Source organism: Nothobranchius furzeri, chromosome 6, assembly GCF_043380555.1.
Source record: "Nothobranchius furzeri strain GRZ-AD chromosome 6, NfurGRZ-RIMD1, whole genome shotgun sequence".
NCBI classification, from domain to species: domain Eukaryota; kingdom Metazoa; phylum Chordata; class Actinopteri; order Cyprinodontiformes; family Nothobranchiidae; genus Nothobranchius; species Nothobranchius furzeri.
Window position 1 is genome coordinate 48,239,921 of NC_091746.1, and position 13,156 is coordinate 48,253,076.

At 46.1% G+C, this 13,156-nt stretch overlaps 1 protein-coding gene across 1 annotated transcript in view; it reads left to right on the forward strand.

Moving 5' to 3' along the window:
• LOC107397163 (transmembrane protein 132C) overlaps nt 1-13,156 on the forward strand; it is a 317,088-nt gene that overhangs the window by 290,340 nt on the left and 13,592 nt on the right. The window contains exon 8 of the mRNA XM_054744223.2: nt 3,486-3,795. Within this exon, the coding sequence (XP_054600198.2) occupies nt 3,486-3,795 (310 nt within the window). The remainder of the gene's footprint in view (nt 1-3,485; nt 3,796-13,156) is intronic.

Here is a 13,156-nt window from a genome sequence, read left to right on the forward strand (position 1 = left end):
CACTTGTGCCCAAGGTCTGTTAGAATGTATGTTTACTTTCTGATAATACCTTGCTGTTTAACCCAGACACAGAGAGTGAAATTTTGTGTCAAGCATTTAAAAGTTCCCAAGCTGAGAATACATGAAGAATTAAAAGAATTAAAACTTATTAAATGCAAATTCCCTACAGCAGCTTTAATCTGCTGCGTCATTTCATTTGTACTTCCAGACAGTTTCCCCCCTTGTTCTGATCACAATGTCCACTGATCGGATATCTGAACAAGTTCCTACATTTGACAGACGTCAGAAAGATTCAATTGATGACTAACGATATTTTTAGAGTGTTCAAAATGCAGTTTTTGAATTCAACAGGTACTGCCCACCAGATCATTTTCACCCGGGTGCGATTGTCATCCGCTGATTTCCCTTGTCTTGATTGTAAATGTCAAACAAAGATTTAAACAAACAACAAAATAAGGAGAAAAAATGCAATTTGACAATAGTCACTAATCTTTTTGGTCTGGGATTACTGTTTTGACTAAAGTATACTCTCTTAGCTTTTATTTGGGCACTCCTTTACTACCAAGTACTGATAAACAGTCAATGTCTCAAATTGAGGGATTCCACTAAAACCCTTCACTTTCAGCCACTAAAATAGTGAGACAGTTTATAGTTCAAATTATATTTGTCACCAGACACCAGGAATTAAATATCTGGTTAGTGCTTAACCTTTTGATGTATGAATTATGAAATCTTCAACCATGATTTTTTTACAATTATTTTCATTCGTCTTTGGGTGCGAATGAAACTAATTTCAACAAATATTGTTTGTAACGTTTAATAATTTGCAAATAATTTATTACATGTCCACCACCGTGGACAGCGTGCATTCTGAGCATGAAATATGGGCTTGACTTACTGAAGTAAAATGGAGGGGCTCAAATGCAATAAAGTCTTCAGCAGCTGTGCTTAATAGCAAAAACAAGTAAATAATAATTTTGAGAATTTGTTCAAATTATATTTTTCATCTTTATTTTCTACTTGTACCCTTCAGGCCGCAGTTGACCTTGGTGGCTCAAACTCAGAGCACAGCTGCGATTGTTCTGATTCTTTAGGCAGGCTATTCCTCCTCTGTTTCACATTTTCAACCTTTTTTTTTCTCTCCGCTGCTCTGTGCATCCTCATAACCATAATCCTGATAGTTAATTTGCAATTTTCTCATTTGTCTCTTTTGTGCTATCTCACTTTAAGGTTACCCTGCAAGTACAACACATCAGCGATTACCAAAATACCAGCGAAACATGTTTTCCATCAATGTACCAACTTCATTCAAAATGTGTTTGTGAGTTCTTATTCCCCCCATACATAGATACCACACGTACAAAGCAAATCCATACACTCTCATTTATCCAAACAACAATTAAAGCAGACAACATCTAAGACAAACAAACAACAACACAGATAACTAGAGTTGTGTTTCTATTCAAGGCAAAATGCCCAAAGGCCAGGCCAAATCAAAGTAGCATTTATATTTCAGGTCAAAACGCCCAAAATCCAATTTAACCTCTTAGTTATCACACCAGCACATTTATTTATCATTTATTAACTTCATCCCACCAGAGTTGCGTTTATATTTTCCAGCTAACGCTCAAAAACCAATTTAACCTCTGGTCACCTAGGGTTTCTCTCAGTACACAAAACAACAACAAACTTGTCTCACCAAATCCCTCCACTCAGGGCTTGAGTTTGTGGATCCGCATTCCTCCTAGCGACATCAAGACCCCACCGACCCCCCAGCAAAACTCAGCGCTGGAGGAAATGAGGTTGTCGACTGTCCTCCTGTGTCGGTTCTTGGCGCCGCGAGGTGATGGGACCCCGGCTTTCAAAGGACCAAATAATGTCATGGATTTTATCAATATGTTTATCAATAACCCATTTCCCTGTAGTCGGAGAGAAAAATGAGACAAAGTCAAACAGTTATAACTGTGGCATAATGCACGAGACAAAATGCCCCGAACATCCGGTCTCAAGAGTTTATTTATACCAAGAGATAAGAAGGAAATGGGATTGAGAGAGAGAGAGAGAGAGATCGTGTGCGTGTGTGTGTGTATGGGATGTCAAGAATGTGTGTGTGTGTGTGTGTGTGTGTGTGTGTGTGTGTGTGTGTGTGTGTGTGTGTGTGGCTTGTGTGGGTGTGGCTTGTGTGGGTGTGTCTGAATGAGTGAGCATGCAAAGAGGCATAGAGCAATACATTTACATTCAGTTGATTGAGTCAATGATCAAGAATTAATAAACATAAAATTTCCATAACAGTTTGCTTTTCATTTCCTCAGTTCTCACTATATCACCAAAATATTTCTGGTGAGTGATCCTAGTCTGACCCCAATATAAATAGATGTCATAAGCTGGTGGGCGTGGCCTTTTTTTCTGAAATAGCGCCCCCTACAACCATTAAAACTCTCAGCCCCAAGTCATGCTTTGACTGAGGATTGTGAAATTTTGCACACTTATGTAGTGTGCCTGGGCCTACAAAGAAGTCCCATAGAACCATGCTCCATATCCCACAGGAAGTCAGCCATTTTGGTCCATTACATTACAGAGTTTCTTTCTAAGCCGGAATATTTTGCTAATTGAAAACATTTTTAGTGGGGACTGTTGGCAGGCTAGGAGGAAAGGTTGAGTCAGATTGAGGTGACAGCTGACAGTGATCGCAGTTAAATGCACGCTAGGATGTCTGGCGCACATGGGCGCTCGTGCGCCACCGGTTGCAGGGCGATGGGTTGGGAGAGTGTCGGGATGGAGTGGAGGGGGTGCCGACAGAGGGCGAGCAGCTTTGCTGCAAGGGCCGAACGACGCTGCTTGCAGCTTTAATTCAGTTTCTAATTTCCGCATTGATCGGTCAAACATTAGTCTGGTAAAATCATAAAGTGCTCTGTATATTTCAATTACACAAGATATAAAGAACAGTAAACATGTTTTACACATGTTACACAAGATTTCACTCCTGGGTTTGCAAACAAACATCCGCAGCTGTCTTTTAATTTCCTAGTAAACCTTTTTGTTTCCTTAGATGGCTGTATCTGCAAAGAATTTTGCCAAGAGCAAAATAAATAGCAAACACACTCACAAAAAGAATTAGTTGCCCTTTTAAAGAAAATAAGAAAGTGGGATAGGAGTTGTTTTTAATGGATTTATTTGAAAACTCTGGGAGACTGACTCTTGGAATGTCAGGAGAGCAAGCAGCGTAAAACCTGAGGATTTGACGGCATAAATACTGCACTTCAGAGGTTCCAGACATCAAACTTGATGGTTAAAAGGAAGAATGAATAAATTATCTTCACATACAAAAGTAGAAATATCTTGAAATACTTTCTACTTTGTATTTCTATAACAGAGCTTTGAGAAGATAACACTTCGGGGACAGCTTGATGGATTTTCACACTTCTGCTTTTTATCAGTTAAACTAATTTACCCATGGCTGTTCCTCTTGTTTTAATGTTGTACAGGTTTGAGCGGGTCACTGATGACAACGATGGGACCTACGGATCAGAGGAGAGGACAGACAATGCCTGCGTAGCTCAGTACCAGAGCACCACTCTGCGTGTCCTCACACAGTTTGTTGCAGATGCCAGAGAAATTAAAGTAGCCACAGAGGAGGACAGACTGGGTCAGCACAACTTCCTGCTTGGTGCTGACTGGCATGTGGATGTGACACAACTCGTCAAGGAATCTCTGAGGGTGGAGGACCCAAAGATTGCAGAACTGCTGGAGGGCCAAGTGCTAATAGGACTGAGCGCTGGGAGCACCAAACTGCAGGTGGGATTGGTGTAGATTTTAATGGCAGACACAACTATTTATGGAAAAAATAAGCTGTGTGCATCGCTTTAAACCAAATGAAGATGGTGAAAGATTCTTGTACTTGATCCAAATTAGACGATTACACCATTATACGTTTTTTTTTCTTTGTGGGTTGGAAAATTTTTCAGTGTATCGAACTTTTAGATTTTGAACATTTAGAATGAAGAAAGCCACAGAGTGAATTTATTCAATAGTGTTAATCTGTTCACAGATGTTACAACTCCATATCAGTGATTTAAGGCTCAAAAAGTTTCAGACCATATTTATTTTAAAAAGTTTTGAATTAATGTAACAGCTAAAAATGCGGCTTTTAAAATGTTTTCAGTAAGACACTCTTCCGTACCATTTTCAGCAACTCAAATAATCAGACAGTCACATGATTTAATTAACCTAAACGAGGCCTTGCTTGCCTTCGTCTTGTGATATTCTTAGAAATATCAACATGGGCCAAATCCCAATACTCGCACTTTCCACCCTTTCGTCCTTTAAATGTTCGTTCTCGTCTAGGGGTGCAAATGCGTAGGCTGTTCCGATTCTCAAGTGCGGAAGTTGACCACGCCCCTTTTGCACCCTTCATCAGTACTTCGCAGAAATCCGCATCAATGCAACTTTTCCTTCCAATCAGGAAAAATAAACATTTCGAATATTAACGGAAAATCTAATCTTTAACAATAGAACCAAATTTGTATAATTTTCTCTTTTACCCAAAATGAAAAAAGTTCACTTTAAGACGATTATTGATATTTATATATGCTCTAATTGTTTAAGATTCAATGTGAACAACAATAAATGCAAATTTTGTCAAATAATTGTTAGAAATTTGTTAATACATATTTTTCTACAAAGTAGTACAAAAAGTGACTTGCACCCTGGCATACGTCTACTTCACACTTCCTCCAAGTTCACTATGCTGAGGACCGTAGGACGCAATGCAAGTATTGGGATTGGGCCATGGGCTTCAGAAGGATGTGCTTTCTTTGGCACAGGTCTTGGGCTTCAGTATAATATTTACACTTCTTATTTAACACTTGGGATTTTACAGTGTAGGTTTTATGTCCAGTCCCTATTGAATTTTTTGGAAGTTTCCTAATAACTGCAATTTTTAACCAACAATTGCACCCCAGCTAGACTCAGCAATGCAGTTTGGTGGAATCACATAATTAAATGCTAAAGTGAGGTCAAGGGTTTCCACTTGCTTACAAAACAAGCCAGGGCTTGCTAAAAAATAAAGGCAGTGATTAAATATTGTGTAACATTATTTTTGCTATCCCCCTTCTCCATCCCAGACAGGAAAGATCTGTATCTTTCTTCCCTGAAGGTGCCACTTTAAGGCTTCTGCCATGTCACAGAATGCTCTCTAATATCCCTCAAACTGATCATCTCTCCTCCTCTCTAAACTTGAGTGCCCACGAGCAGGTGTCCAGACTTTCTGCTGCTTTTATCATGAGAAGTTAGGGTTCTTTTCCTAGAGCCTATGCTGGTAGTAGTAGCAGTCAGATTGCTGCTTCTCCTTTTATCAGAGTTATGTCTCTCCTTTATTCTATTAGACACACTGCAGATCCTCCCTTTGGCCTACATCCATAATTGTGAAATTCTCCAGATTTGTCAAGTCTATTTTACCCTTCAAGTTCCAACTTTATGGAATTTTTTATTATGCCCCCAGAGGGCAATTAAAGACCCCTTCCAGACGTGCCCTTTCCTATTCAAGCCTGTCAAAGTGTTGTCTTATTTAATTTCATTGCGGATCAGGGAGGGCTCTCACTACCTGAAACCCACTAAATCCAATTTGCACTTAAATCTGGGCTAGAGCAACCAACAATAACACGTGAAATTCATTGTTACCCAGACAGTGTGTCTCTGACTCATGCTGACACTTTTGCAAAGGTTAGCAGCAGAATGTGTTCTGCATGCAAGTATCCCATCTATAACATGTCAGCGAGTGCTTAAATGGATTTACTCCTCCCCCTGGCTGCACCATCTAACTTTCAGCACAGTATATTAATGATCCCATTACTGATTTGATGGACAGTAATGGATCTTCTAGCATCAAATCCCTGGTTTTACTTCCAGTTTCAAGTAAATTTGGAAAACAATTTAGCGTGAAACTTTTTTCATTCCTCTTAACAACACAGTATAGTTATAAATATAATTTGGAGATTAAAAAAAACATTATTGACGTGGTTCTTTCGCATTTGTTTAAAATGTAATCAATGGACCATGTGTTTGTCAGTGTCGTCGAAAAGCTGCACTTCCCTGGGCCCTCCATGCATTACTCACTCATGTATTCAGCAACAGAACACTGGAGTGAGAGCGTCTCCGCTCAATAAAGTCAGAAAAGGAGAAACAGCTGACTGCCAGAGGTGTGGACTCGAGTCACATGACTTGGACTCGAGTCAGACTTGAGTCATTATTTTAATGACATCTAACTTGACTTGATAAAATCTATAGACTTCCGACTTGACTCAGACTTTAACGCCAATGGCTTTCAACGTGAATCGACTTACATCTGTCGACTTGATGATGACTTGAGCATATTTTATATTTTAGCACAAAAGTGGCACAACATGGACAAAAATCATAAATCATTTTTCGTTCTGGGTTTGACTTTGTTCTGCTAAATGCAGCAGCACTTTGTTTATAATCAATTTCAGTTGCACTTCCTACTTGTTTAGCAAAAAAATGAAGCTTTAAGAAGCTTTATTTCTGGAATTTATTTATTATCATTGTCATTAAATTGAAGTTGGACTGATGACTTGATTACAACTTGAAAATTCAAAGTTAAGAACTTGGACTTGACTTGGACTTCCTAATCATTGGCTTTGGACTCAACTTGGACTTGGTTGATTTGACTTGGACTTGGACTCGAGACTTGACTGGAAAGACTTGTGACTTACTTGTGACTTGCAAAGCAGTGACGTGGTCACACCTCTGCTGACTACTACCACTTCAACTTTAGGACAAACCAGAGTCCCAAAAAGAAAAAGAAAAAACACCATTTGAAGTCACAGACAACAAAATATATTTGGACATAGAAAACAGCAACTGGTGTTTAGTGCAATGTCGTTTCCTCTGGCAATGTAGGTTCTATTTCGTCTAGTCTTAGCCCTTAAGCTAGCTGCTATTGGAAGGATGATCTCCGCATCAGCCAATCATGAAGAGCTAAAATGTACGCCCACCAATAGTGGGCCCCCTTGTGGTATATAACCGCAGTGACCCCACTGCTCACCTCCTTTTTCTCTTCATGCCAAGCTTGAGAGCTTTATTAAAGAGCAAATATTATCCCAAAAGAGCAAAATTATCCGAAGACGACTTACCAGCCATGTCCAGCGACGCCAGACCCTGCCCGACGGGCTCCATTTCCAGTGGCGACCTGCACGCTAAGTGTGAGGTCTGTCTCGGGGCTCACCACGCTGGCCTGGCCTTGACCCCGCAGGCCTCGTGCCCGTTCTGTGCCGCTCTGCCCGTGGCGGAGAAGATTCGCCGGGTCGAGTACTTCACTCCCGCCGCCGACGAAGAATTTCCGGTGGCTGACTCCTACCCGCTGGACAAGGCTTTGGTTTTCTTCGACGCCGGTCAGGAGCCGGCTGGCTTCAACCGGCTGGATGACGTCACCGACAGCGAAAACTACGATGAGGCGGCATCCCTCCTAGACATAACGGAGGTCGACGAGCTTCGCTCAGCGGGTCCTTCTGCCCCAGTGGCTTCTCGCTCCTCCCTGCCAGCAGTAAGAGCACTGCTCCAGGAGCTGCCCGCCATCATTTCTGCGGCAGCAGCCCGCAAGGGGCTAGCTGTGCCTGAACCGGCCCTGCCTGAAGCGGATGATTTGGCGGGAATTTTCGGGGCAACTCAGACACGCTGTCCAGACCCTATCTGGCCGCGCTTCCCCGCTGCTATGAGCTGCTGGTCTGCCGCCTTCTCCGAGCCTGCCAAGCTCAAGGCGTCAGTCTCCACGTATGTGCCCATCACCAAGGTCGAGGGGTTTTCCGACCAAGGCTGGCCGTCCGTTCCTCCGCTAGAGCCGGATTTGGCCTCGCTGTTCGGCGCCAAGAACCACCTCGCTAGCCCGCGAGCTGTTCCCGCTTCAAAACATGACCAGCTGCTGACGCGGCTCACCGACCGCGCACATCAGTGTGCCTTTCAGACCGGCGCTGCAGGCAATAACATCGCCCTTCTTGCCTTCGGCGTCTCCAAGATGATGGAGGAGCTGGAAGCTCCCGAGGAGTCGAAAGCCGTCATAACTAAGACTGCTGATGCTATCCTCAATCTGTGTGCTGCTGTGCTCACCGGTTCTGCTCGCATCGCTGCCTGGCAGACCCTCATCCAGCGAGCGATCTGGCTGAAGGCCCTGCCCTCCATTCCGGAACATCTGCAAAGGGAGATGCTGGATGGCCCCATCACCACCGATGTTCTGTTTGGTCCCCATCTTAGGGGCGTCATTGAGAGGGCTCAGAAGACGGCCGAACTATCGGCTACGGTGCGAGACCTGGTCCACCCTCGGTCAGCCTCGCACTCCGGCCGTTCAGCCAGAGGATGGGACGAACGGCGCGGACGCTTCAGACGTCCAGCTGCACCGCCCGCTCCACGGAGCCGGCCTCCCGCTTCGGCTCCACATCAGCGGGACCAGCGAGATGGCGGACAACGGTTCCGGCGGGGCCAGCAGACGCCGTCTTGGTAGTCCCAGGTGCAGGAGCCTCGCCGAAAGCAGCCACGGAAGTGACTCTTTGGGGGGAATGTGTGTGTTACTGATTGTTCTGATGTTGTTGGCTTTGAAATAAAACCCAAAAAACGTCACTCAAAGAGCACAATCCTACAGTCCTCCGCAGAATCCTCTGCCGAGTTTTCACACGTTCCCCACACCAAGCACTGCTGCACGCACACATGTTCCTGCAGGTAGTCATAATACACGGCCAGCCGTAAGGGTGCGCTCCATTTGCGCTCCGGCCCCAGCATCCGGCCAGGCCCAACTCTTCCCGCTCTCCCCACGCCGTTGGGTGGGGCGGGATGTCATGTCGCTGTCTCGACCATGCGCGGCGGCACAGTGCGCGGCTCCATCCGCTAGCACTCTGTCGTCCCCGTGCACAGGCCCGGCTCCCACTCGTCCTTCACTCTCGGACTCCACGCTCCGCGGTGTGGACCAGCCTGTTCCAGCTGTTTCGCACTCGCCCTTTTGAGCGCAACCCTCCATGGGTCGCCCCCAGTTCTCTGGTACGGGCGACGGCGGTAAGGGCGCATGCACAACCCTCAGACGTTGTTCACGTGACCGCGCACACGCGTCCACTGTCGGAACGCGCGCACGAGTGGCGCCGCCTTTGCATCATGAGCAAATGGATTTCGGACACCATTCATTGCGGTCACACACTTCATTTTCAGGCCACTCCACCTCCCTTCAACGGGATCGTGGAGACGACGTTCACATCGCAAGTACAGTCTCAGGCGCTAGAGCTGGAGCTGCGGGAACTTCTGTCCAAAGACGCTATTTCCCGAGTCCCTCGCGGACAAGACCTCTCGGGTTTCTACTCCCGCTACTTCGTAGTACCGAAGAAGTCGGGAGGAATGAGGCCGATCCTCGACCTGTCCCTGTTCAACTGCTCCATAGCAGTAATGCATTTCCGCATGTTAACGATGAGACAAGTCCTGGAATATGTGCGCCCCGGGGATTGGTTCACGTCAATCGACCTGAAAGACGCATACTTCCACATACCAGTAGTTCCAAACCACCGGAATTTTCTGCGTTTTCGTTCAAGGGAGTTCAATATCAGTTCAATCGCCTCCCTTTCGGCTACTCGCTAGCCCCGCGCACCTTCTCCAAATGTCTGGAGACCGCGCTGCAGCCACTGCGCACGGAGGGAATGAGGGTCTTATTTTACCTGGACGATCTTCTCCTGTGCGCTCGGTCCAAGGACGAGGCGTCACAGCAAACCAGGAGGTTGACAGGGCATCTTTCAACCCTAGGGTTTTCTATAAACTGGGAAAAGAGCTCTATCCTTCCATCCCAGTCGATTGTGTATCTCGGGGTGGAGTTGGACGCCTCCCTAATGAGAGCACGTTTGTCGCCTGCAAGAGCGGCAGATCTCTCCACGGTGATCTCCCGTGTTCAACCCCGCAAGATCGTGAGAGCCCTGTTAGTCATGAAACTCCTGGGCATGATGTCCGCAGCCCATTCAGTGGTGCCGCTAGGTTTGCTGCGCACGAGGCGCTTGCAACGCTGGTTCGTCCGCCTCCGGGTACACCCGATACGTCAGAAGAGACGTATGTTGAGGATTCCCCCTTCAGTGGGCGAGGACCTCGCTCACTGGGGGAACCCCTGCATCCTCTCACGCGGGGTTCCCATCGGACGTCCTGCGTCACACGTATCTGTGTTTACGGATGCGTCACTGTCGGGGTGGGGGGGCACGTGCTTGTCCCATACGGTGGCAGATCGCTGGCCCCCCCACACGCACGAGCACATAAATGTGTTGGAGCTTATGACAGTGAGGAATGTGATCAGACACTTCGCTGCCCTTCTCGAGGGCCGTCATGTCGAAGTTCACACAGACAACCGGGTAGCGGCAGCCTACATAAATCGCCAAGGGGGAGTTCGATCCCTCCCACTGTTGCGTGTCGCCACAGATTTACTGTGTTGGACACATGTCCACCTGCTGTCCATCAGAGCCATCTACATTCCGGGGGTACTGAATATAGCGGCAGACATCCTGTCGAGAGGGGGACCCCGCGACTCCGACTGGCGTCTACATCCTGCACTGGTATCACAGATCTGGATCAGGTTCGGGGAACCGTCCGTGGATCTGTTCGTGGCTCGCGAAAACGCTCAGTGTCGCCTGTGGTTTTCCTTGAGTCCCCGGGACGGACCCCCGCCCGGGGCGGACGCCTTCTCACACCAGCCCTGGCCTCGAACGCTCCTTTATGCGTTTCCACCAGTCCCTCTGATTCCCCGTCTCCTGGACCGAATTCGGTCGGAACAGCTCTCGGTGATTCTGGTGGCTCCCAGACGCGTGTCCGCGTCATGGTTTCCGGACCTGCAAGCGCTAGTGTCCGGCTCCCCGTGGAGGCTCCCGTGGAGGGCGGACGCCCTTCTCCAGGCGGATGGGATAATCAGACATCCTCCGGAAATAGGCCAGCGGCTGTGGGTCTGGCCGCTGAGCGGTCACGCTTAGAGGCTTCTGGGCTGCCGCATGATGTGGTCGCCACGATTCAGAGTGCGCGGGCGCCCTCTACCATTGCATCTTACGCTGCTAAATGGGCAGCTTTCCAGAACTGGTGCGCAGAACGGAATGTTCAAGCGCTCTCCTGCCAGCTGGCGGATATCCTATCGTTTCTGCAGATACTGATGGACAGGGGCCTCGCATTCAGCACTGTTAAGACATATGCTGCAGCTATCTCATCATGTCATCAGGGTTTTGGAGATAGATCTGTTTTCAATCATCCCCTCACAAAACGTTTTCTAAAAGGTGTCAGGAGGAACAGACCTGTGTCCCGCCCGCTTTTTCCCCAATGGGATCTAACGGTGGTTCTGCGTGGCTTATCTGAAGCTCCATTTGAACCCTTGGACCAGGTCTCACTCAAGTTCCTGTCGCTTAAAACTGCATTGCTGAAACTCCTGGTGAAGAACCTCGACCAGATGAAGTCGCCCCTCAAATCCCAGAAGCCGTTTATCTATAGAATCTAATAATTCTAATACGTCTTTCCGGGGAGATGAGGCCTCAGGAGTTTCAGAACCTCCGAACATCTCTGGAGTTCAGCCAGGAACAGGTTGAGCGGCTCGCTGCTGAGAACGCGTCTCTGCGGAAGTCCGTCTCTTCCCTGGAAGAGGGAATGACGCGGATCACCCTGGACAACAAAACTCTGAAGGAGACGGTTTTGGACCTTCAGGCCCGCAGCATGAGGGATAAATTGGTGTTCGCAGGTCTGCCGGAGCAGACGGGAGGGGCGGAGAACTGCGAGCAAACAATAAAGAACTTTCTTCAGACAGAAATGAAGATACCCGAAGAAAAAGTTAAAAACATCACATTTCACCGGGTACATCGCCTTGGAGCTAAAAGAGGAGACAGCAGAAGACCTCGTCCCATCGTGGCTAAATTTGAACATTTTAAGCAGAAGGATCTTGTTAAAAGTCACGGAAGAGAGCTCAAAGGAAAAGATTTCAGCGTGAATGATCAGTTCCCGAAGGAGATTCTGGATCGGCGCAGGGTCCTCTTTCCGCTGCGTAAAAAGTTTATCCAGGATGGGAAGACAGCTGTCATCTCGGTGGATAAGCTTTATGTGGACAATAAACTTTACAAGGAGCGAGGAGTGACTGACTGGCTGTTTTAGCCCAACATCAGGTCAGACATTTATTATTCTTATCAGGATTCACTGGGTTTGATCACGTCAGGATTAAACAGCTGCTAAATCCGTTTTGTAGATGATAAGATCACCTGTTAATCACCACCCCACACCCCTATTACCTTTTCTTTTTAGTTCTTACTTCTTTTTTAACCTATATCTGTACCTTCCCTTCCTTTTTACCTGCTTCTGTACCTTTACACCTGTATGGCACAACCACACAACTTTCCAACACTGCGTCAGACTCGACACACACACACGCACATGCACACACACGCACACACACACATGCACGCACATGCACACGCACGCGCACACACACACACACACACACACACACACACACACATATATATTAAATTCACAGCACAATATCATAATTTATGCATCAAATAATACAACCACAAACACTGTTAGATCTTTATTATTATTATTATTATTATTATTATTATTATTTACTTTTTGTTATTTATTAACATACTATTTATACATTTATATACTTATTCCATCTTATTCACATGAAGGCGTCATATTTTAGCTACTCACACACACATATATGGGTGCACTAAGATTTGTCTCATGGAACGTACATGGAGCTGGCTCCATAGAGAAAAGATTAAAGATTTTTGATCAGCTAAAGAGAGTGCAAGCAGACGTAATATTGTTACAAGAGACTCATAGATCTGCCACATCCGCAGATGAACTTAAAACACCTGAGTTTCCCAGCATGTTCTCTGCCTGCTATAACGCTAGGCAAAGAGGTGTAGCTATTTTAATACACAAAAACATCAATTTCACAGTATTGGACACAGTTTCTGATCCAGAGGGTAGATTTATAATGTTAAAATTATCTGTACAGAACCAACGCTTATGTATTGTCAGCATATACTGTCCAAATATTGATGACCCTCCATTCTTTCATAATTTTTTCTCTGTACTCTCCGAACACTTGGACTGTCCACTTATACTTGGAGGTGATTTTAATTTTTGGATGAAT